At 35.7% G+C, this 25,982-nt stretch overlaps 2 protein-coding genes across 2 annotated transcripts; both read left to right on the top strand.

Annotated features, from left to right (window-relative positions):
* The first annotated feature begins 4,044 nt into the window (after positions 1–4,044).
* Positions 4,045–11,606, top strand: cplx4c (complexin 4c). The gene is made up of 3 exons (XM_032566392.1): positions 4,045–4,343; positions 9,938–10,025; positions 11,025–11,606. The coding sequence occupies exons 1-3, from the start codon at positions 4,177–4,179 to the stop codon at positions 11,241–11,243; spliced, it is 474 nt and encodes a 157-aa protein (XP_032422283.1). The 5' UTR covers positions 4,045–4,176; the 3' UTR covers positions 11,244–11,606.
* Positions 11,607–16,233: 4,627 nt separating this feature from the next.
* LOC116721336 (retinal homeobox protein Rx2-like) lies at positions 16,234–21,827 on the top strand. The gene is made up of 4 exons (XM_032564987.1): positions 16,234–16,459; positions 16,776–17,240; positions 19,596–19,852; positions 20,790–21,827. Exons 2-4 carry the CDS (start codon positions 16,949–16,951, stop codon positions 21,225–21,227), a joined length of 987 nt encoding a protein of 328 aa, XP_032420878.1. The 5' UTR covers positions 16,234–16,459; positions 16,776–16,948; the 3' UTR covers positions 21,228–21,827.
* The last annotated feature ends 4,155 nt before the right edge of the window (positions 21,828–25,982 follow it).

Below are 25,982 nucleotides of genomic sequence, written 5' to 3'. Positions count from 1 at the left end.
CAGCATTCTCAGCAGCAGCTCTCCAGGAAAAGTTAAATATTTTATTTCTCTCTCAGAGATGTTAATGTGTCACAGAGCAAAACCCAGCACAATCCCTTAGAACCACAGACAGAAATCAATACGTAAGATTTTCCATAAAATGACAATTTCATTAGAAGAAATACAAGCCAAAATAGACCTTAAAAATATGTAGATTTCTTACCTACCTACAACACCAGGCGTTGTGAGAATGACAAAGATATTCCTCTTGAGAAAATTCAAAATCTTAGCTTGGCGTCTAATCAAAATTACTTCACCTGAAGGCTCAGAACGAATTTGATTCGTGTGATTTTCTTCAACTTCAATCTTAACAGAATCCACCTCAGACATGTTCCCAGAGACAAAACAAATGAGAAACTGCTAAAGTTTAACAAACTCTCTGTTTAGATTAAACAAGATTTATTTAAGAGATAAATAAATGCAATTCCTCTAAAAAGCAGCTTCCTGGATGGTATTACCAGCTGAAGTTCAGACACCTCAATAATAAAAGAGTTTTATCTGCTTTTGTGGCAATAAGGCAAAACCAGAAAGCAGAGACGGGCAAATTCAGCTTGATCTGGATACTTACTGTAATAATGAAAAGAGACAAACAGGTTTGTCGGTTTTTTCTGTTTCACCCTGTGAACAAATAGATCCTTCTGCTAAGATACTGAGTGGCACATTTAATACATACTAACGTCAGCACAGTTATGGATAAAAACTAGAGACATGTTATGGAAATCTTAGGTTAAAAAGTTCAGTTTAGATTTCAATATTCATACACTGGAAAACATTTGAGCTGCATTTAGTTGTGTCTACTCTCTTCTACTCTTTAAGTCAAATAAATTTAGTGAGTTTTAGATTTTTAACCTAAATATGTGAGTTTGTGAAAGATAAACTTACAGCTGCAAGTTGTGTTAACTTTTTAAGAGTTGAATAAACTGGAGTTTTTAGGTTAGCACTTAAAAAAAACTGAAGGAAGAAAAAGAGAAGAGTGGGAACTATTTCCCAGAATGCTTAGCGGCGTGTTTTTGTATCCTGAGATGGAAGTGTGTTAAATTGATCTGACTCTTGTGTGTTATTAAGGTAAATGTTTATTTTAATGCTTGAGGATAATGTCCTGTTTTACACTAAATGTTTTTGGACTGAATTCATTGAGATTCATTATCAGATCATGCTCAAATTTATTCATGCAATTTAAAACAAGAATTCAAATTATTCTAAAGTAAAATAAGTTACTTGAACTTGACATTGTGAGTAAAAATAATAGAGAAATGTGGCTCTTTCACGAGGTGAGGGAAGTTTTTTTTTCTTGCATATTGTGAAACAATTATTTGGTTTAAATTGCAGCATTCAGTGAAAACACACAATTCAAGATTTATGAACTTAAAAAAATGTTTAGACAACTTCTGTCTGGTTATTAAATCAACTTCATGAACTTTAATTTCTGAGTTAAAACCAAAACAATTTTCTTGTTGACTTAAATTGCATTTTCAAGGCAGAATAAGGACTTTCATTTTCAAGTTAAACCACCTTCTAATGTTTTACAGTGCAGTGTAGTCATATACTTTAACTCCTTTCATTTGGTCTTGATAAAAACACCAACTTATTACATTTTCCGATAACTTTATTTGACACAAAGTACCACTATTCTTGTCAAATGGGAGGAAAGTGATTCATGGTTGCAAAATGTTTCACAAATAATTTACGCTGATGCCCCTAAACGACTTCCAAATGCCTTTAGAAGTCACTTAATCAGAGAAGTTATACTTATCTCATTTTTACAAACAAAAATACATTTAATCTGATTTGCTGAGACCAAGGAAAACAAGCAAACTGTGTAACTTTTCCAGCCACTTAAATGCTGCTGTGTGTCATGTTTGCTCTGGTTACCACCCACATGAGTTAAATCACAGAACAAACACAGGTCAGAGTTCACAGAAAAGAGGTACGTTTGTGTAAATACGTCAAATTAAAAGCTGCCGCTACATGTGGGTGAAGTTCCTGACTGTAAAACCAGTTTTTAAGAGCTTATTTAGACACTCAAACAAGGGAATGTTGGAAATAAAAAGTTAATTTTTCTCATGAGAAAATGACTTAAAACAAGCTTTACACAGTTTGAGTGGATTTGTGTAAAAAAAAAAAAAAACTTGGTTCCATCTGATAAAACATGATTTTTACACTATAAAAAATGGTGTTGTCATTTTTGTTAATTGTCTTGACAGTTTGGATTGATTCCACAGGGCAGAATATCTACAACAAATCCCCTGTAATTAGGCGATCCTAAGTCATACATGGTTAACATCTTGAGCCTTATTAGTTCTGTGTTAGTTACAGAGGTTTCAGGTCAGCGCAGTGCTGAAACCACAGCGTCCCTAATACACTCAGAGTATAGTAGCAGAACCATGCATGGGACGGACTGGACGGTGGAGCGGATCAGGGCGAGTTTAAGCATCTAACAGCTTCCTGTGTTCAGTCCAGCTCAGCTCTGTTTACTTCAGTCTGTCAGTGAGCCACAGAGTTAATTAAACAATAAATATGTTTGTGGACTAGGACGACTTCTGGACTCGACCCAAATGGGAAAATCTGTTTGCATTGGATTTACATTGATTACATTTAGATCTTCATAACTGAATATGAATCTGTTTTCTCTTCAGTTTGCTATAAGACAACATTTGCTGCAATAAGGTTGAATATGTTTGACTCAAGTATCAGAAAAATAAAATGTGGTGTTAAATTGAAAATCATAAAATCATTTAAAACACTCAAATGATCTTACAATAATGCCTTTAGTTGGTTATTTTCACATAAGACAATGGTCATGTATGTAAACTGTAGACGAAGAACTGCTAACAATCTTCCTGAGAAATGATGTGGACATGTAAAGTGTTTTTGGTAATACTAACAATTATTTTCAAACTTTTTTGCTCTTATTTCACAGTTTCACTAACCAGAAAAGTTTTACATGTTTCATTCTCTGCAGATGTTTCACACAGGAAGATCATTAGTGATGCACATGTCCTACTTCTCTTCACGTTGTCATTAATTAGTGGTCAATTTAAATCATTTCCCAGTCTCATAAACAGTGATGAGGTTTATGAGACTGGAGTTGTTTTCAGATGTTTGCTTTTCTCCCCTCTCTGACTAGTTGTTAGTAGCTGTTAGCTTTAGCTTTAGCTCCAGCTTATCTGGATTTAAAATAAATGAGTTAGCCGCTGCAGTTAGCAAATTAACAGCTTATGACATTTTTAACATTTACTTAAAAACTTAAAGGGCCGGTTGTTCCAGAATGCATTGCTAAAACCGGTTAAACTGTTAAAATATCAATAAGCAGCTGTTTGCTTCAGGATTCAGAGTTTCTTAAAATGAAATAATATTGGACATCTTTGCACACTCATTCAGGATTTTTTAAATCAAAATCACAAATTTTGTGGTGCTACTTTAGAAATATTTGTAAGGAATTGTTACGATATTTGCGCTAATGTATGACTTTAAATGTGACTTTTTATTAATCGCAGTATTGGTCACGGACTATAACTTGACATAAAGTAAGACTGAGGCAGCAGTCCCTTTTATTGGCCACTTCTGAGAAAAATTTGCTGTAAAAATCAGAATAAATCTGTTGATTTTGTGTGAATTCTGCATGAATTTTGTGGATTTGTGAAAAACTCTAGGGAATTATTGATGTAATTTGGAGTCTAAGGGCCACATAAAAAGCTACGGTGGGCCAGATTTGGCCCCCGGGCCTCGAGTTCGACATCTGTGTGATAGAGAAATGTAATCACAAAATTACTGATTAATATTCACATTAATGCATTGCAACATGTGTAAGATTTGTGCTGGTTTAGACATGAGAAAACATAGCTAACATGCAGAGCTCCTATCCTGCTCGGCTGCGTCTTGTTGACGAGGTAAATACTCTTCATTGTCTGAAGCCTGTCGATTATGAGCTAAGCTCTTTAGCGGTTTTACTTCAGCCACAAGTTATTGATACACTCTAATCATTATGGCACACTATAGGCAAGGTTTCAAATTGGGATGTTTGTACTCTGAGGAACTCTATCAGATAAATTATTAATTTGAAAATATTAAATAAATTTGTCAGATCTTTTTCCGTTTTTACAAGACATACCGAGTCAGACTCTATTTTTTTAAGCTATGGCATTTCTCATGAATCAAATGCTGGGCAGCAAGTTGAAGAGTTTTGCTGATGGAGGTGGCGAAGGTGGCAGCAAAGCTGGAGCAGATGGAAAAGAAACGGCCGAGTCCAAAGGCATGTCCAGGGAGGAGTTTGAGGAATACCAGAAGCAGCTGGTGGAAGAAAAGTGAGTAAAAAAAGAAACTTAAAATACCAATATTTTTATTACAAATTGTGACAAAACAAAAAATTAACAGTAGATTCCCCAGGAGGAAATGCTGTCTTGACTTAGTCAAACAAAAATGTCAAATATCAACATTCTTAATGTAAAATACAATTAGAGTCTTTTCTCAGCTGACTGACAGCAGTCAGAAGAATTTGAACAGATTGTCTTAAAACAATATAAAAGAAGCTTCTTCATCGTCTCAAATAAAATTAGAGGAAAGCCTGATCACTAATAGCAACGAAGGAATTATACTGCATGGATTTAGAGCATTTAGTTTCTGCTGTATGATGTTACTGTGTGGCAAAGATTTGTAGTTCAATTCTACCATCTGTCAACTGAACACATCTGAATACAAAAATTGCATACCTGTATATTATATGTGCATGCACCTCCTTACTGTATTGTCTTAAAGCAAATAGTCAGGAGTGCATATCCTCTTTATAAAAACGTGCAATAAAAAAGACGAAACATTCTAAAGCCCCAAAATTATAAATTTACTATGGAGGATGGGCGACAGAAAAACGGAGGGCTTTGACTGAAGAGCCTTTAATTAAAAAACAAAATGCGCTTCACAATGTTCGGCTTCCATTTTGCTCAGAAATCTTCTTTCTGCATTTGAAGAAGCTTCAAAATGTTTTGGGGTGTTTTCCATAAACACTCCAAAACATTTCATTTTCATCATTTCACCCAACTGAACACTGGTCTCCTTTTTTCCACGGGTCATTTCGCGGCACTTCTAGCTTGTCTCAGCGAGAAGCCGGTCGCCAGGACAACGTTGCTCTTATTAATAAAATAAAATTTTATTCATTTACTACAAAATGGTGAATGAAACTATTAACCTAAAGGTAAACCTGGCTTAATAAAGCTAAAATTTTCAGGGCTTGTCAGAGTAGTGAGCACTTTTCAGCTCATTCTGGACTCATTTTAGTTTATTAAAGTTTTCTACCTCGTGTTATGTTGTTTAAATGAAGGAATAGGTTTATTTTTCTCAGTGACTGTCTGAATATAAATGCCCTTTCAGCAGGTGAGGTCAGTTCTTTTTTAAACTGGGTCTCCAGGCCACTTGTGATGCACGTATGACATCAACGGATGTGGGCTGGGTTTACCGGGTAGCTTTAGGTAGGGGTTTATGTCCTCCTGGCTCAAATTAGACAGAGAAGCAGATTAAGCTTGTGTGTAATAACCTGTCAGCACAGAAGCCACCATTAAACACATCTCTTAGCCAGGGCGCTTTAAAACAATAATTATTTAATCACCTTACGTTCTCATCTGGAGCTGAACTCTTTGTTACCTCCAATTAGGTGAAAGACAACTTGTAATGAAGTTAAGATCTTGTTGCCAATGAGAAAAGGAGAAAGTCAGAAATGATTTACCCTTTTGTCCTCACAAAAAAGTATTAATTAAATGTATTTTTCTTTCTATCTTTTTTTTTCTTTGCTTTTTTTCCACTGGCCTGGGTTTTATTGTAAACATCATCCACAAAATGTATTCCTCCTACATGATAGTTAATTAATCAACAGAAAAAAATGAGTTTCTGGTCACTGTGTCCCTTTTTTATGTGCTTCAGTCATTTTCTTTTATTCTTATTTGACTTTCTTTGCTATTTTAAAAAAGCTTTATCCTGCAGGACATCTTCCACCATCGCTGACCTTTATTGGTTTCTCTGCAAAAACATAAAATCTTACCAAGTATTTTTGGTCTCGTTTCTAGTGCAAATATCTTAGTACACTTGAAATAAGACAAACTAACTTACAAGTAACTTTTTTGCAAGAAATGAAGGCTTATTTCAAGTAAATAATTCCTTAGTATTAATGAGTTTCATTGGCAGAAAAATTAACTTATAAGAAACATGGGAAAATGTCTTGTTATAAGTGAAATAATCTGCCAGTGGAACTAACACTTTTCATCGATATTTACTTAAAACAAGCTCCTATATCTTGCTAAAAAGTTATTTGTAAGTTAGTTTGTCTTATTTCATGTGTACTAAGATATTTCCAGTAGAAACTATGTCAGAAATACTTGGTAAAATTTTGTGCTTTTGCAGTGAACCCTATATTCGTGCGCTTAGGGACAAATAGCTAAAATCCACATGTACATGAGACGCCCTCTAAAAAGACTTAAAACGGCATGTTTTATAGTTTAAACAACACGCTCATACGCAATCACAAATTGGAAAATGTGGCTTTATTCAACAAAATTCATCAGAATCAAGTTTTTTATTTTTACTTTTTATTTTTTTTGCTTGACATAACTTCTTATATCTTGTAAAAGTTGACTGGATTATGGAGTGGATCAAAATCAGCATAAATTATTACATTTCCCTTTGGAATCAATAAAGTATTTTTGAATTGAATTTGAATTAAAAACAGTCTAATAATGTGTAAAATAGTATAGGGTTAAATAAAATATCACTATACATCTCCATAAATTATAAAATAAAAATACCAGAAATAAACTGGTATGTAATACTTAGAGCTATTGAGGCAAAAGATTTGTTTAAATGTATGAAATTAAAGTCCAAATGGATGAAACTGCAACTTTTTAATTTTATTTTAGCAGCATATAAACAGGATATAAACAGGAAACCATTACCATTAAGTTTGAATCTTTCCTGAAAGGATTCAGTATTAGGGGATTTGTTGTTCAACTAGATATAGACTTTTTGGAGGCTTAAAGTTAGTTCCAGTTTATTTGCTGAACCTCCTGTGACTTTTAGTATTTGCTCCAAAATTGTGTGTGAGAAAAAGCGGACACTGTCCTGACGGCAGAGACGTGCGAGGTGAGAGGACAGTCCTGACCTAGACATCAAGCAACTGAGGGCTTACGCCAAGCTGTAGCTCTTGTGGAAGCTAATCTTATTAAAGCAGGGTTAGAGAGGACCACCCTTAAATAGACACAGGGTAAATCTAGCAACATGGAAACTGACATATAACACTGATAATGACATTATTGCAGAACTGGGCTAATAACACAAATGACGTCAGCTCAGAGACTCCAGAGAGGCAAATCAGGATTCAGGAGGTCAGTTCGTGACTGTTTAGCTTATAAAGAGCCGAGTCGCACTGTGAAGCACTTTGCACCCCAACTAAACCTTTAAGGTGTTTTAAGGCTGCAGTCAAAATCTCCAAATCACACAAGAACTGGAGAAAGAAACTGATTAGCATACAGAATCCATCAAACTGACTGTTTATTGACACTCTGATAAAAATGTGTAAAGAAAAATCCTTTAAAGTGGATAATTTTTCATTGCAGCATAATCAAACCTTTAGAGTTTATTTAATTGGTGGTGTAAAAAAAAAAATCCACATTACAGAAATTATTCTTATTGAAACCCCCACTGCCACAATCATTGCCCCTCCCTGAATTGCATTTGCAGCATTTTTTAAAGTTGAAAACATTTACGTTTGTAATTCTTTCATTCTTGTTAAGAATAGATGACCGTTCCTAGTATCCACTATTCAAAATATGAAGAGAATGTGAACTTCAAGTTAGGCAGACAAGTGTTTGTTTTTATAAGTCTGTAGTTAAAACTTGTCTACAGTCAGTGGAATAATTTAAAGTTTCAAACATACGGAGTGAGGATTTTACAGAGCGAATGCTTCATGTAAAAAGGCTTTAGTCCTTGATACTGGAACAGTAATCTTTACAGATTTATATAACAGTAGTTTTATGTAACTACTGTAACATAAAAACCAGTAGTGCCACAAAAATTAAAAAATAAACATGCATAAAAAAACCCATGTTGAACTATAAACTAGGTTGTCTGAAGATCCAAAGTTGCCTTTTGTCAAAAAATATTGTTGGCAATCTTAGGGACAATCCAATAAAAAACGTATTTTAAGGGGAAAACAATTTTTCTTGTCTGTGGAAGAAATTTTGTTTTTGAGGCTTCTTTGTAAAATGATTGAGATTTCCTTTTTTGGAGAAAAGGACCAATGGATTTACTTTAGATGAAAGTCCAAATAGACCCTCCTGGATTAAACAGAGAAGTGGCAAATTTGTTTCCTGTTTTGTTCTTCCTTCAGAAAACACAATTCAGTGAAAGAGCTGAGAAACCGGAGGAAACTCAAGACATTTAGCACAGAACACTCCACAAATATGGAGTTTATAAAAGTGTGGGAAGAAATATCTGCTGTTGAGAAACAGTCATTAGAAGATCAGGAATGTGAATAATTGGGAGTTTACTGCAGATTTTTCTCAAAAATTGTCAAAAACGTTCTTACTTGCACTAAACAGCTGCCTCAGCCTTAATTGATGTCAGATTAATATCCATGATCTATACAGCGAGCAAAAGAAAGTAGCAGTTACCGTCATAAATAAGCATAAATATTTCCAAATTAGTGCCACAAACTCTCTGATTTTTACTGCAAAAAAATCACGAAAAGAATCATGAATCCTGGAGGAACTGAAAAAATGTTCAATATTTAATTTTACGGATTCATTGATATTTTAGCAGTTGGTAAACAGGTTTTATCAATATATTCCAACTGGCCCTTTAAAAACATTTATTATCTTGATTTGGTCCAAAACAAAAATGAGTTTGACATCCTTGATTTACAACAGATGAGAAGTAAAAACTGTGCAAAAACCAGGAGTGATGCAAACACACAATTATAAAGTTATGCAGTCTTGTTGGCAGAAAGGATCTGTGATGATGCTTCTTTGTGCACCCAGGATGCAGCAGTCTGTCACTGAAGGAGCTTTCAGTTCTGCAGCAGCTTCATAGATGGGAGATGTTGACCAACAGCGATGCTATTTTAGCCAGAGTCCTGCTGCCTCCCACCGCCTGCTCTGGGTCCAGTGGGCATCCCAGGACAGAGCTGGCCATCCTGATGAGCTCACCTGACCTAAGCAGAAGCTGGTCAGAGTTGATAGGAGAAATGTCGGACCTGAAAAAGAAACATGTTAGTGGCTGTGAAAGCCTGGAGGCTCAGCTGGAGGAACAACAAGCATAAACATGCAGCCAGGGATGCAGTAAAATGGATACGATCAAAGCATATTTATGTCTTAAAGCGGCACAAACTCTAATCAAACAATGGGACAGCAAATTAATGAACGTCTGAAAATGCTACTTTCAATCTGAATTCCCATAAAAACCAGAAAACTGAAGAAAATATATTCACTTCATCCAATCTCACTGACCTGGAGATTTCTTCAGGGAGGAATAGGGACCCAGAACCAGAACAAATGGACTCGGATAGGAAGTGTGTGGGCTGCTTTTTCCTCAACACAAACATTATTATCATGTGGTAATTCTGCTGGTGCTGAGATACCGCTTTACAAGAAAGGCTTTGCTCCTCGCCACCTGCTATGTCAACCTATTAACCTTTTAATTCGCCCCTCGGCTGCAATACCTGCAAAACATTTCTATGTTTGTATGTCAGCTCTTGAGAACATGAGCTATGGATTTATAACAGCCACAATGAGCTGTGTAACAGGAAACACTGTAAAGAAACACAAATAAAAAGATTGATATGCAAATGTTGATGTTATTTTTAAGAGTCAGAGTTTGTTCTTTAGCTGTCTGTCTCATCTGTTGTGTTTCTGTTCTGCAGGATTCAACGAGACAAAGACTTTACAACAAAAAAGGCTGAGAGGGCAAACCTGAGAGTCGCACTCAGAGACAAATACCGACTACCGGATGTGAGGAGCTCTAATTATTCTCCGTTTAATTATTAACATCTGAATGCATTGTTTCAAATTAAAAACAAAAACTAGAAAAATTCTGACTTACTCTAGATCTTTATTTATGACAAACTTTATTTATGACAAGTTGTGAAATTTGGGAGTTGTCTGACTCTCATTGGCAGGAAATGCTTTAAAAGTAAAAAGCGTTTATTTTAATGTCATAAACATTCAGTTTATAAAAAAAAATCAAACACACCAGCGCTCCATTACAGAAAATAAAATACACACATTTGGATTAAACATTTGTTGAATAAGAAACAAAGCCAAACATCCACAACTTGAGATGATAAAGGGAGGAAAATATAATAAATAAACAAAATAAATAGAATATATTGTGGAAAGGTTTGACTCTATGAAAATTTAGCCTCTATAGAGGTGACTTGATTCTCTTATAAGTTTTTGCATTTCCAATTTAATTCTGCAAATGTTTTGTCCATTTTAATTAAGTCTAGCATTTATTGCAGGCTGCAGGATGGTGCATTTGTTAGCAATATTGGCTTGTAGCAAAACATTACAGATTTGAATCCTGACCTTTTTCCATGTCAAGCAAAGTCAAGTTCATTTTATTATTCAAATTGGCAAAGAAATAAGAAAGTTTTCTATCTAAGCAAACCATCAATATGAAGGAATCCCTCAAGCTGAGCTTGCACAAGAGAGAAGTAAAAATTACAGCAAATACTCCAAATATTTGATACAAAGTTAAACGGGTAAAACTACTTAACACTGAGGCGGTTATGTAAACTTTAAACTTAAAGAAAGTTGAAAGCAGTTTTCAAGATAATTGCTTCTCATCATTAAGCTAATAAAATAATTTTAGTAAGTTTAAGTGAACTTAATGCCACAGTGTGAAGAAAATATCTTGTTTTTTTTACGGAAAATATGTCAACTTCAGATTAAAACTGTATTTATAAGTGTATGTAATATCTGCTTTGATGTGCAAAACATTTTAATCAGAGCGCTCTCGACGGCGCCATGATTCAGATGGCCGGAGACGACGTTGACCTGCCGGAGGAACTGGCCAAAATGGTGGATGAAGACGAGGAGGAGGAGGAGACCAGCAATTCGTTCCTCAACAAGCTTCAAAACATGGACCTGGACGAACTGAAAACCAAGGCCCAGAGCAGAGTGAGCGAGCTCAGGCAGACTGCGGAGGACAAATGTGTCCTCATGTGAACGCCTGCAGTACAGGCATCGCGCCCAGACAAGCTTTGTTATTTAAATTTAGCTCCGGTGTCACCATCTCTTTTTGTTTACTTGTTTTACAGAACAGCCTCAGCTCTGGACAGCTTCCTCACATACAAGTTTCTTGTTTTCAATGTCAGGCTTTATTCCAGTGTCTCCATTTCTTTCACTGGGAAACATTTAAATGCTTTTTAAATGTTTGTAAAAAGACATTAGAGAAGTTTTACGCTCACAAGGTTTGTCAAAGTCAAATTTATTTACATAGCACTTTAAAAACAGGTTTAAAACTGCACCAGAGTGCTGTAGAAAAGTTATAGTAAAATACTGTAAGTTGATGAAAAGAAAAGAAAATTTAAACAAGAAAAAAGAATGTATAATGTTAAAATTATAAGAGTAATAATAAGTAAACAAAACAACAACAACAAAATAAACATAAAAATACAAAAATATCTGCTTTTCTGGAAGGTATGTAAAGAATAAAAGATTTATATCCTCTACTCAGAATTACAAATGTTATACATATCCAGCTCTAGAATTAATTAAGACACTACTTAAAATGATCAGTTTCTCTGATTTGATTCTTTATAGGTTTATGTTTGAGTAAAATGAACATTGTTCTTTTATTCTATGAACTACTAACTACATATCTATGACATTCTAAGAAAAAATGTAGTATTTATTTGCAGAAAATGAGAAATGGTCAAAATAACAAAAAAGTTGCAGTGCTTTCAGACTTCAAATAATGCACAGAAAATAAGTTTATATTGATTTAGAAACAACAATAGTAATGTTTTAACTCAGGAAGAGTTCAGAAATCAATATTTGTTAGAATAACCATGAGGCTTTCAATGGCTCTTAGTTTTTTAGAGAGCTGTATTTATATAGAAAAATATGTATACTGTTTAAAGTTTTAAAATGGTAAAGAAGCTCTGAATGTTGGAGTTAATACTTTGATTATTGTGAATTCCTCGTTGTCAAATGAATCTTGGATGTTTTATATCTACTCTGGTTCTCCTGTTTGTTTCTATATTCACAATGTTTGAACATTCCCACAAACTTCAATGTATATTGTTCAGATTCTTTATTGCTCAACAACAGAAAGTGAGGCAGAAATTTACCAAGACATGTTAGTATTCAATTTATTTAAAAAAATAAAATCTGAATATACTGGATGTACGTTTGTAATCTGACAGCCCAAAATAAAATCCAGCTATTTGCCTCCAGGCTTCACCTTGCTGGGAAAAATCCCGTTTAAAGTTTGGCATTGAGCCCTTTAGCGGACACAGCAAACATGCAGAAGGTCAGATAAGATGTCATAATTTCAGTTAACTTTCTACACTGATATGCTATCTCAGCTGCAGCTAACCAACACTGCTCCCAACAAACTCAATAAACTTTTAAATCTACACAGGTATTCATTTTTTTACTTAAATTGTTCTTTTAATCTCAGTATGCCATTTTTTTATACCTTTACAATATTATTTTTCATATGTTTTAAATGTGCCCTCTGAGTTCAGCCTCTTGCTTATTATATTTTATCTTTTGACATCCACAAGGCGAGTTATTGAGTTGTTTATGAGAGCAGATGCTCAGATTTGAAGAAAAGAGAGGAAAAAACAAAGAGGTAAGTAGCAACTTCCAGAGGCATAATAAGGACCAAAAAAGACAAATGAGGACAAATTCTTGCAAAACAATTCCTCCTCAGTCCTGCCTTTCCCTGAATATAACCTCATGATGAGTGGAGATGAGCTGCAGCAGGTGAAGCAGCACCAATCAGTCCTGCCCTGTAGCAACAGAAAGAGTCACACACACCCACCCACGCACACACACACAATGCGTCTGCTCTCAGCACAACAGGGAAGCTGGAAGAGTCGATGGAACGATGGAAAGAGTCAAAAACAGGAGAAAACTCCAAGAAAACCTGTTAGTGGCTGAAAAAGAATGGCTCAGATCAGTCAATCATTTCAGCAACAAGGCATTTCAAGGTGATTAACATCATAAAAACACAGAAATACAGTCATAGAAAACACAGTCAAAAACTGAAACATAGATGTTGAAACAAGATGTAACATATCAGAATATTTATCAACGTTTCATTTATAATGTTTCAAAAGCAACACTGAACAGGTGTGTTTTAAGTCTGGATTTAAAGGAACTCTGTGTTTCAGCTGTTTTGCTGTTTTTTCCAGATTTGTGGTGTATAGAAGCTGAATGCTGAATACTGCTTCTCCATGATTGGTTCAAGCAATATCCATGTACTAGAATGGCCCAGTCAAAGCCCCAACTAAGAATCTGTGGCAAGACTGAAAAATTGGTGGTCCACAAACATCCTACATCCAATCTGATGGAGTTTAAGTTGCTTCACGAGCTGGTAGACTTCAGTATTCATTTGTTTTCCTCACACATCACAATTACGCTGCACTTTATTTTGAATTGTCTCATTAAATTATAAAACACCAGTTCTTGTTAGTAACCAGACAACATTTAAATGCAGCAACAGGAAAATGCAGATTATGAAGGGATTACAGGAGTTATTATATCTTACTACTGGATTCTTGGTTTTAAATTCTGCCTGTTTTGTAAAGAATGAAGCTGAGCCGTCATTATTACCCATCCCGCTGGTGGCAGACTGTCTTTGGGTTTTTCCTGGACCGCCACCTGATCCAACCCTCCTTTTCCGTCGTGTCCTGTCCTCCCTCTGCAGCTCACCATCCCCCTTTCCCCTGGTAAGCTGACACAGCGCCTTTAAACATTAGCTGCTTTCTTCCTAATAGGATCTAAGGGACTTACATTGTCATCTGATAAAAGTAAGGCGCTTGATAGCTGTGCTGCACCCTCTTAACCAATTTGTACTCAATTAGGATAATGGGGAAACAAGCAAAGAGGGACAGCTTTAATATATTAATGTGATAAAATGATTATCAGTTTCTCTTGTCTATGACTTGGGTGCTATTAGAATCATCTCGCAGGGCTAATTGGAAATATTAGTCATTGATGGAGTAAGCTAAAGAGTAATGCATGATAAGAACATTTATTTGATTTGATTTAAGATTGGATTATAGTTTTAAGGGTAAGAATGGGAGCTTAAAGTGCCACTCAAATATCACAGAAAGTTTTGATTCAAACTGACAGATGAAAAACAAATATTTTATCATATAATAAAATATGTGATAAATATGGGCTCTGAGGTGCAGAACCTCAGGGCCCAAAGTTGGTTTGCTCCTGCTGGTTCTGTAAAAACTAAAACCAACTGAATGACTTTGCCTAGGAAATCAAAACTGGTGTTTTATAAAAATGCATTCAAGGCACAATTATCTCAGATTTATAGTGCTGAAATTATTAAGAGATTTATTTTATTAAGTTTGTTCTTCCTTCAGAAAAAAACCCATTTCATTAAACAATTATTTAAAAGCTAAATTTAAGGAGTTTTTTGCCACAAGATGTTAAGAGACACATTTAGAGACACTCAAAAATAGCTGACTTTCTTTATGATTGCCATATGGTTTAAATGTGTTTGGTTTCAAATCCCCTGCTGTGCTGGCATCTTGTAGTTCTTTCTTTTTGTTCAAAGGCAAAAGTATCAGGCTTTTCAACTGCTACGTTCTTGGAAAGCAACACCAACAACCCGGAAAACGTGGTCACTGCAAAGCCACTTAACCTGCATCCAGTCTGCTGCAGCAGAGCAGAGGCAGGCCTTTAAGTAGTTGTTGGCTTTTAAATTTCAGCTCAGCTCAGCTGCTTAAACATGTCACTGATTCTGAGATGTTAATGCATTTCCTAGGCAGCTCCTGTCACAAAATGTAGAAACAATAATTGCTTGTTGTACTCAACGTGTTTGAAGTGTGCAAGGAGAATTTGATTTTAATTTTTGGTTTTAGCAAAACACAAACAAACTAACAAAAAATATTGGTCGTTTAATTTTTCTTAAAGGATGTAAATTTTCCACCCTGATGCTGTCGCAGTCCAGAGATATGCATAATGAGTTAATTGGTTAGTTTAATTGGTTGATTAACCTTTGGAGTGACTGCAGACATGCATGCATCCACTGGTTGCCTCTGAGCTGCCCAGACTGGTCACCTGTGCAGGGTTACTTCACCAGAATAAGAGTACAGTAAAATAAAAAAGAGGTACATCTATAAATAAAAACAGATAAATAAACCCTGATTGTTGTCATGATGTTTTTGTAAGGAAAGGGGATGCAGTTTGGAAAAAAAAAAAATTCTGTGCCATTTTTCCATGTCGGGGTTTTGTTAATGACGTGCAAAGAGCTCCTAAATATATCTACATGTGGGGGGAGTGAGGTCAGAGGAAATCTCCTAGTGAAGTCTTTAGGCTCATTAAGGACGGGCTTGATCTCTGCAACACCTACTGTAGCGGCAGCTTTGGTTCTGCCAGCTGGCAAAGGAGAAACTTACAGGCTGTACAATGAAAGAACAACTACAGTCTGGCTTTTAAACTCTACATGGACGTTTTACATAATCTTGACAAACATAAATTATTAAAATGTATACTTTTTTTAAGTTTAAGAAGAAGAACATGCAAAAGAATTATGCAAAACACGAATTAAGCACACAACTTGTTGCTAGCATGTGATTTCAGAAGCTATGACAAGTCAAGTAAAAATATAGAATAATAACTTGCTGCATAACATCCATTTTGAGGTTAAAAATGAAGACGCCCGTAACATGAAACAGTATGAGACTGGGTCTGTTTCCCCCTAACATTATTGAGAATGAAGGGATTATCAAAAAAAGAAAACCACCGAACACAAGCCATTATCTTCCGAACAATAGAGTTTTTGAAAGAAAGTTTTGTTGAGGCTTCATTAGCAATGGCCTCCCTCTGAGGGCTGAAAGCAGGACACATTTGGAGCAATTACTTGACCAGAAAACAACTGTCAGTCATTCTTAAAGGGGAAGGATTCCAATTAATAAACCTCTTAAAGCCTCTGGTTTTACTACCATTCCCCCCCGACAGCTTTTTGGTGTCTCATGTGGTTAAGGAGAGTTTTGTCAGGAGAGAAAGACATTACATGTTGTTGCTGCTGCTGCTGCTGCATGGATCACAAGCATTAGTTCCTTCGTGCAATTGTTTGCAGGGGATTTGAAGGACTTAACTGGGAGTAACAAGTGCATACAGAAGATATTGTTGGTGTACTTATGGCCTACAACATGGACACTATCTGGGAAGTAAAGTGAAACTTAAAGGTAAGATTATCTAATACTTCCTGTAAGCTTTTTGACAACTTCTTCACTATGTAGATGGTTTGCATTAACTCTTAAAAGATGGAAGTGATCAAAAGAAACTGGAAATGACATTAAAATATGGACGCTGACTTTAAATTTAACAACAATTCAACAGTCTGTTGTCAAACCAATATTTGCTGATAGCATATCTCGCAAGGAATTACAAGTGTTATGACTTGTCACTAAGTAAATAAACTATGACTGTTAAACTTCTTCTAAAAATCATATACGTAAATGTCTATAAGAGGCACTGAAAATAGTCTTTTCCCTTTTGCAGACCAAGATGAAAGTTAGTTCTGCTGCTTTCATCGTTGAAGTGATCTTTGGAGCACCTTACTCTTGGCATCGTCTGTTTTCCTGCACATGAACTAGAACAAGAGCGTTCAACAACAGCCAGAAGTCGTTTACTGTTTTTAACCAAGAACACTGAAGGAGATCCGAAAGGCTCGGATGCATTTGTCAATGGATACCCTTGGGATAGTGGACGATAGCGGACACGGCATAGTGGACAACTATGACATGGGGAAAGGCGCCGGGTCGAGCGCTGGAGGTCGGGTCCACAGCATCGATGTCATTCTGGGATTCACTAAAGACCAGGAGACTTTGCTCCACTCGGTGGGAGGCGGGGACAGTCCGAAAGACTCGAGAGCAAACGCACAGGATCCTGAAAAGCAGGTCCAAACAGACCCATTCGGGCATCTACCAGAACTGGGTGACAGCTCCCAGCATGCTGCCTACCATGGTGAGTCCGTCCAGCAAGACGCTGCTGCTGACCCGAAAATGTCTGATCATTTTCCTCTAAAACACAATAAATACCAACTTTCTATCAGAAAAACTGTTAACTCTTCCTACTTCCAAAATAACTTATATTTACTTTAAAGATTTAAATGCTTATTTTTACAAAATGTGTAAATATTCTAATTGCTACAGTATTGCATTTAGAAATTAAATATTAAGAATTTATAATAGACGTTCATGACTGAAGTATCAAAACATAAACATGATGCCCATTCCTCTTTCTCTGTAAAAACATTCAATGCTCCATAAGTTATTATATAATACATGACTCGATTAAAGATCACGTTTTCAAAACAATAATCACTTTTTACATTTAGTCTTTTGTAACCACCACTAAAAAATGTCTTTAAATGCATAAAAACTCCATATTGAAAGAGCCAAAGACTTTTGTTTAAACTGCTACATGCCTCCTGTAGTACTTCGGTCCTCCACTAGAGGGCATAAAACAGAAATAAGACTCGATGTTGTCAGTTTTTGAGGAAAACATCAACTTTGTTGAAGAGGAAGAGTTCTCAGAAATGGTTTGTCTGTTTCCCATTATATGTTTTAACTTGATAAACATAAATGGGTGCAGGGACCATATTGAATAATAGTTAGAAATGCTTAAACATGTTTTGGTTTCACTCATCTTGACATGTAGATCATTGGAAATGTGCAAAAACAAAATCCATTTAGATTTTAACAGTTAATTTATATGTTTATTAATTTTTGTATTTATTTATTTATTTATTAAGCAGCAGGCAAACTTTCTATTCTCTTCTTTGAGAAAATCTGTGCTGACACTCCACAGCAACCAGACCCACCAAACTGTTGGGATAGGAGGGATATAAAATAAATGAAACACATATAAGAAGTTTAAGTAGTAATGAAAATAGAATAAATATATTAATAATAATAATGTCCGTAAGTTTAAGAGCAATGCTTATCCATCAGAATCGTTGCTTTGGTTTACTAATCAGATTCACTTGAGTGTTATATAGATCCTAATGTTGTTTTAAATTGTCAGTTTGCCTTAATTTAATAAATTGTATAGTTTTATTTAAGTAGAATTGTATTGTTTTTGTTAAACCCTTTTTTTCATGCAAGCTAAGAGGTCACTTCTGGTCTCTAGGCTTTGGATTTGTGCTCTGAATCCATATTTTAAACAAAAAAGTGATTATTTCTCACTCAAAAGGCTTGTTTAATATACCGAAATATGTCCATGAAATTGATTTTGAACATCTGAATCTGTTTTGTTGAATCTGACTGTTTGCCTTGTTGCTTGTGCAGAAGTGAAGTGAAGATTCCTTTGTTAGATTAGAGGAAGTAGAGGCTCGCAGGTTTGACAGGCAGCATCTGTTACTATGGGATTACTGAATTAAGTGAAAGACTTGATGTCAGCTGGACTCACCAAATACCTCGAGTTCAAAAACCGTTAAAGGGACTCATCTGCCGGTATGCTGACTCATCAAAAATTTATGTGGCAATCAGGAACAAAATCAAAACTTTAATTTTCAAGGTTTTATAGGTGTAATCTTGTTTATTAATTTGTTAGTTGCCACTACAAATGTACAGGTTTAATTAAAATCCAATTAAACACAAATCAGTTTAATTAATATAAAGCCCAATTTAAATAAATGTTGTTAAATACAGAAAATTGAAAGCACAGAACCATACAAATCCATAACTTTGACTCTAATTCAATCAAACTCATGTTTGCTTGACACACATTAAATATCTGCAAGCAGATAAATCTAATAATAGGAAGAGAATTTTGCATTTCTGGGTAAAAATTAGTAATTTAATCAGACAAACGGGTCCTAAAGGGTCCAATTTAATTTATTTTTTAAGTGAATTTTCTACACTTAAAAAATGTCTGCAACTTAGTTGAAAATGAGAGGGAATTATGACTATAAAACCAAATATTTGTGAACTAAGCTACTTCTATGCTATAAATATGCTATCCTAGCTTGAATTATTGTCTAAAATAAACAGAAAAAAATATTTTGCATGATATCTTTGCCACACTTCTGGTTCTTATTTATTATACATATGGGACTCAAAAATGTTCATAGTGGGATGAAAAATGGGCAGATGGCTTATAGACTTTATGAGATAATAGCCCAACCCATATTGGTCCTAGATGTGATATACAATTGGTTTTTGTTAACTTTTTTATAGTAAACCAATTTGGGTCCAGGCCCACATGGGGATCATGGATTTCAGGAAAATTAAAAATGGATGATTTTTAAATCAAACTGGATATACTGTGTCTTTCTGAAACACTAAATATTAATTATTAAACCCTTTTTCATGTTAGAGTCTGACCTTTTCTCCAACGATAAGTGTGATGAAGAACTAGGCAATCTGCACAAGGAGGTGGACGTTGCTGAAGACTCTCCAGATGGAACTAAAGAGGAAGAGCACGCTAAAAAGAAGCACAGAAGAAATCGTACCACCTTCACTACTTACCAGCTCCATGAGCTGGAGCGAGCCTTCGAAAAGTCCCACTACCCGGACGTCTACAGTCGGGAGGAATTGGCAATGAAAGTCAATCTGCCTGAGGTTCGCGTTCAGGTAAAGACTGAAGTAAATCACTGAGTGGGTGCTTAGTTAGAGCCTAGATGATGCTAGGAAGCTGAATAATTCTTTATACGTTGAAGGAACACTGAACATGACTGGCATGATGCTCATTTGCTGAGAGTTGATGGTAATCTTGGCTAATATCTCCTGTGACTGTCACCAAACCACTTTGTTTCTCAGAGGTCTATCAAGAACATTGAATTCAGCTACTAAAGAGCTCGTTTTTATCTTTTGTTTTGTTTTACTCACTGTTGTTAAGTTGTGTCTTGAAGATCACAGTCTCTAAAGGTGTTTTCACATCTATAGTCTGGTTTACTCGGTTTCATTGGGCACCAAAATTGCAATATTTGTTACATTTTTAGCTGATGCGGTTCGCTTTCACACTGCACTGAGTCAAAATGAACCAATGTAATTGAAAATCCAGTTCAACCAAGAACCTCTGAGAAAAACAACACAAAGGTCTGAAGAAGACGCTCAGCACAACTTCCTTTTTCACGAAATGTAAGCAAAAATAGAATGGTATCAAATTTTACTGATTGTAGGATTTCTTTTCTGTCTTTGGTGTAAGACCACAAGCCATTTCTCCCGCTAGCACTAGACACATGCGTTTGATTTGGTTGTATTTACCCAGAATGCCCTGCGCTTTAGTCCACTTTCGGGGGGAGCTTGGCATTCACATTGCATTCGAACCGCATCATAGTTCACTTCAACCAAAATGAACCCTAGGTTTTTAGGCAGACCAGAGTTTGCGTTTTTGGTCTGCATCAAAGTTCGATTGCACATTCACACCTCCCCAAACAAAAACCAGACTTTCCGGACATATAAACTAGAGTTCAGCTAAAGCAAATTAAGCAGGCTGGTGTGAATGCATCATTATGTCAGCAAGTCCAATGAAAACCTCAATGTTCGGTCTCTCTGACTCTCTGTCCAGGTGTGGTTCCAGAACCGAAGAGCAAAGTGGAGACGGCAAGAAAAGATGGACACCAGCACCATGAAGCTCCACGACTCTCCAATGTTATCCTTCAATCGGCCCCCCATGCCTCCCAACGTTGGCCCGGTGGCCAACCCGATGCCACTCGACCCCTGGCTGAGCTCGCCTATTTCCAGTGCCACGCCCATGCACACCATCCCAGGATTCATGGGGTCGCCTCAGGCCCTGCAGCCCAGTTATTCCAGCCACAGCTTCCTCAACAGTCCACCTGGCATGGTCCAAGGCATGCAGGCCATGGGCCCACCTCCTTATCAGTGTCCACCAAGCTTCAACGATAAGTACCCGATAGAGGACGACAGGAGCACCAGCATCGCCGCGCTCAGGATGAAGGCTAAAGAGCACATTCAGTCAATGGATAAAACTTGGCAGCACATGTGATTTTGCTGCCTAATGTGAATGGATCTCTCTCTTGTGAATGTTTACAGACTGCTTTTGGATTCATAAACCATTGACGGTGATGTGTGGAACCAAAGATGTAGAGAACTAACTCTTTAAAAATTAACTTCTCAATGTCTTCTTTGAATATGACCAATTCTTAGGAGATTGGTAAAACTTTGGTTTTGCGCCTCCCAATGTTTAGGTGTGGATTCCCAAATTAGACACTTTTTGTCCTGGTATAAACGTGCATGTCTTTATTTTAGACTGTATTTGCATCCAGATATATGAACAGAAAGGCAGTTTAAAGCCATTTTGTCAGAGGTAGCTAAGTTTTTTAATGGATTTTATTGACAGATCTGAACAAATTTATATATGTTTGATGTCTTAACTAAGTGGTGTTCTGATTTTGTTTTGGTGTTTGTTCAAAACATACGTTTATAGGTCTTTCTACAGCTGCCTGTGAAGATCTTGCAAGAAACCCTGATATAAAAATGTCTTCTTGAGGACTAACGGCCAATAAATTCTGCTTTGAAGGTTTTGTACAGCTGTAAAGTTTTCACTGTTTTTGAATGATGTAATATTTTTTGTTTCTCTAGGCTTTACGGGATTAAAAACATCTTGTTTTTTACAAATTATGTTGCAAAAAAATGTTTGTAGCTTGCAGATTTCTTTTGTTTTGGCGCTTATTTGCATGTTTCAGATCATCAAACTTATTTTAATATCCAAGACAACCAGAGTAAACACACAATTTGTTTCCAGGTAGCAGTCTTATTTTTAAACTTAAAAAGTATTTCCTTCATGGACACATCACTATTTGTGCCACCCTTGTCAGCATATTGCTAATAAGAACTGGTTATGGACAAATTTCAGACTACTCTTCTTTACAAAGTTGTTTCATTGAAGATATATTGAAACATTTTCGAGTATGAGTGCCATGCCACAACATCTCAATTAGATTCAAGTCTGGATTTTCAAAATACCGCTCCAAAACCTCCATCTAGTTCTTTTTGAGCCATTCTGATGTCAACTTGCTGATCTGCTTTGGGTCATCGTGCTTCATCTTTCTTGACAATAATAAAAAGTGATTTATTTATTGCTATCATCAGCACAGATGGAGTCGGTTTGAGTGTTGAAAGCAAGGAAGATGTTGTGGTGAAATTAGTACTTGTATTCAGTACTTGCAGTGATGAGGAGCCAGTAGAGCGAATGCAGAAAGGGTATTATGTTCTCATATATATTCAGAGGTCTTAATATCTTGCACTTTTTGGAGATTTCTAGTAGAAATCCCAAAGAGGAGTGGCTAGAAAGTAGATTTTATGATCCTATTAAAGTGGGATCCTAAAGCAACATCAGCTCTAGGCCACCGCACTGCCGCCATGTTTGACTCTGTGTGTGGTATTATCATTCTGTTATGCTTTTAGGCTCATGTCAGGTGTAACCAGATCAAAAAGGTTCCACTCCGCAGAATATTTTCCCACATATTTTGGGGATCATCTAGACCACATGGGGCAAACTTGAGGCCCTGGGGACAAATCTGGCCCGCCGTAGGTTTTTATGTGGCTCTTTAGAATCCAAATTACAATTAAAATTCACACAAAGTCAACAGATCCCCACATTTCTTTCAAATTTTTTTACTGCAATTCTTTCTCAAAATTGGCCAAAGCATTTGGTTTAAGTGACTGTTGCCTCAGCTTTACTTGATGTCAGGTTGTAGTCCGCGATCGACACGGCGATTAATAAAAAGTTTAACATTTAACATCTTATATTAGCGCAAATATTGTAAAGCTTCCTTAAAAAGTATTTGTAAATTAGCACCACAAAATCTATGATTTTGATTGCAAAAAAACCACGAAAACAATCACAAAATCCTGGATGGGCGGATCAGTGTGAAAAGATGTTCAAATAAAACATTTAATTTTACAAAACACTGAATGCTGAAACAAAAAGCTATTTATTGATATTTTAACAGTTTAATGGGTTTTATCAATACATTCTGGCACAACCGGCCCTTTAAGAACATTAAGATTTTGAAACGGTCCAACATGAAAATGAGTTTGACAGCCGGGTTCTAGATATTTTATGGCTTTTCTTTGGTTAGCAGGTGATTTTGCCTCGAAAGCTAAAGATAGTCGGGGTTTTTTATGTTTTTAAGTCCTGAACTTATTACCTTAACTGATGGAAATGAGGCCAGCAGTGCTTTGGATGTTTTCTGGGTTGTTTTGTGACTTATCTGATTGGTTTTGGTGGGCCAGTCATCCCTGTTCTGTTTTCTTCATTTGTGGATAATAGATCTCAGAGTCCCAAAGTCTGACTTTGTAAATGTTTCTAGGCTGATAGGAATCACAGCCATTTTCTTTAAGTAATGCATTACAAAATCTTAATGAAAATGACAAAATCTGACATAATTGCCTCAATTTTACTTTGGTTTTATGCTCTTTTAAGATGGTTTTAAAAAAATGTAAATTTGCTGATGTGTAGATGGAAACACACGGCTCTGCTGGTAGTTTTGGACATTTTTTCCCTTAATAAATGACTCATTATGGTCGTCTTTGTCCAATGTTAATGTTTGCTTGATGATCTGAAACAAAAACTTAAGACATCAGTAAGGGGGGAAATCCTTTTTCACAGAGTTGTACATCTGGCTATAAAGAGTAGAAACGTTTGCTCAATTTTAACTTAGGAATGGGTTTAAAGGGAATCCTGGCATTTATATTTAAATAATTAAAACGGCCTGTGAAGAGCATTGAGTTCTGATGAGCGAGGTTAACGGAAGTCACAGAGCGTAATCTGATTTGGAGGCTAATTTAAACAGACAAGCATACCTCTTAACACCTAATTACTGCTTTTAAAGCGATTAACCCTGGATTCTCAGCCACAGACAGAATGGCCTGAATTACCCTTGAAAAACCCTGTTTAAAACCAGATTAAATCGTCCTTTTCAAACAAACTTGACAATTTGTTTTATTGTTATGATGATTATGGTTATTGGTGGTAAAATACGCTACTCATATTTGTAATAAATCCTTCCTGGAAGTACTGCTAATTTTAAAAACAGTCAGGTGACATTGCAAGGATATACTGCTGTGTATAATTAATGGTGCAAACCCACTAAATTAAAGCATGAAGCTGAATTTTTAAGAAGTTGGAGCCAACTTTCTTATAAATGAAAGTAAATGAGATGATTACAGAAACTCTTTTGCTTGTTTTCCTGAATATCTTTATGAAACAAATGTTTCAGATCAACCACAACATAAAATCAACAAACAAGTAAGACAAACATTCACACCACTGGTAGATTTATATTTAAAGTAATTCTGTTTCTTTTTACTAGTAGTAGGATTAATATTTTTAGTGTCTCAGAGTCCCAACTTAAATCTGACAGGGAATCTGTGGAAGAAACTAAAGATTAGAGTGAGCACATCTGTAAAAATAAAATGTGGAAACAAGCAAAACATTAGTTAGCAATTATAATAATTATTGAGAAGAATATAAATAGATTTCAACATGTAAATAAAAACATTTTTGCCTTTTTATATAAATCTTTTGAGATGTCTTTGTCGTTTCCAAACGTCTTGGTTGAACAAAGATAACTTTAAATCTAAATCTTTCAGAGGAATGATTAATTTTGTAAGTCTGATTAAATAGATAAAATTTTGCCTACTTAAAGTATTTTGATAATTTTTCATGTCGCTGTCATGATATAGGCTTTATAATAGATGAAAAAACAGAACAATGTGGGAATTTAAGCTGAATTTAAACTGCTATTGATAATGTTGTAGTATTATGTCAATGGGATTTTCATTCACTAAATTCAAATAGGAGTCTAGCAAAGTTAAGTGGATTCACTCAGGCTCATATCTTTAATTTTAGAAATGCTAATTTAAATTTAAATAAGCATAGGATGTAACTAAGCAGCCTATGCTATGACATTCCCAACTATAAACACTGCAGCAACATGAAATCTTTTTGTCTAAAAGTATTTTGTCTTCTATCTCATGCAAATTTCTTAGTACACTTGAAATAAGACAAAATTAACTTACAAGTTACTTTTCAACAAGACATAGGAGCTTGTTTTAAGTCAATATTTCCTTAATATTCATGAAAAAGTATGAGTTACAAGTGAAATAATCTGCCAGTACAAGACATTTTTCCTACATTACAAGTTAAGACGTCTTGTTCCACTGGCAGATTTATTAAACCTAAATCTAGAACTTTTTTTTAATAAATATTGCTGAAAAGTTACTTGTAAAGTAGTTTGACTTATTTCAAGTGCAATAAGATATTTCCAGTAGAAACTAGACAAAAAATACTTGGTAAGATTTTGTTTAATTATAAGTTTAAGTAAAAATGTGGAATCAACACAACTAATCCTGAATATGGATGAATTAAAAGCCAATGAGTTAAGATTAACTTCCACATAAAAAATATAAACGTCACACATATTATCAATTGTACAATTCTGCACAATTGCTCAGTATCTTCCTGGGTTTAGAGCAGCTTTCACTTTCTACTTGCACAGCAATTAATCTATTTAGAGGCTGCATGTGAAGCACTTTGTCTTCTCTCCACACGTCCATTAGTGAGGCTCTAAAATGACTTGAAGCACGGGTTGACAATAGGCCAATGTAAGCTATGACAGGGAGAGCAGGCCTGATGGGAGCCTGTTGTGTCCGTTCAGACCTGTGGAGCCTTGCCAGCCCGTTAGGCAGATGAAGCTCCACTCCATCAGGCCCAACCGGGGGCGTCGGGGGGCCC

The sequence above is a fragment of the Xiphophorus hellerii genome, chromosome 6 (assembly GCF_003331165.1).
Source record: "Xiphophorus hellerii strain 12219 chromosome 6, Xiphophorus_hellerii-4.1, whole genome shotgun sequence".
Lineage (NCBI taxonomy): Eukaryota > Metazoa > Chordata > Actinopteri > Cyprinodontiformes > Poeciliidae > Xiphophorus > Xiphophorus hellerii.
Note: the sequence above shows the minus strand (reverse complement) of the source record. Positions and strands in the feature narration are given on the sequence as shown.

Excerpts from the sequence above, each read along its gene's own strand:
- cplx4c (XM_032566392.1), top strand. The coding sequence starts at position 4,177 with ATGGCATTTCTCATGAATCAAATGCTGGGCAGCAAGTTGAAGAGTTTT. Across the intron at positions 4,344-9,937 it reads AAGCAGCTGGTGGAAGAAAA|GATTCAACGAGACAAAGACT; the intron begins GTGAGTAAAAAA and ends TCTGTTCTGCAG. Across the intron at positions 10,026-11,024 it reads ACAAATACCGACTACCGGAT|AGCGCTCTCGACGGCGCCAT; the intron begins GTGAGGAGCTCT and ends CATTTTAATCAG.
- LOC116721336 (XM_032564987.1), top strand. The coding sequence starts at position 16,949 with ATGCATTTGTCAATGGATACCCTTGGGATAGTGGACGATAGCGGACAC. Across the intron at positions 17,241-19,595 it reads CCAGCATGCTGCCTACCATG|AGTCTGACCTTTTCTCCAAC; the intron begins GTGAGTCCGTCC and ends TTTTCATGTTAG. Across the intron at positions 19,853-20,789 it reads TGCCTGAGGTTCGCGTTCAG|GTGTGGTTCCAGAACCGAAG; the intron begins GTAAAGACTGAA and ends CTCTCTGTCCAG.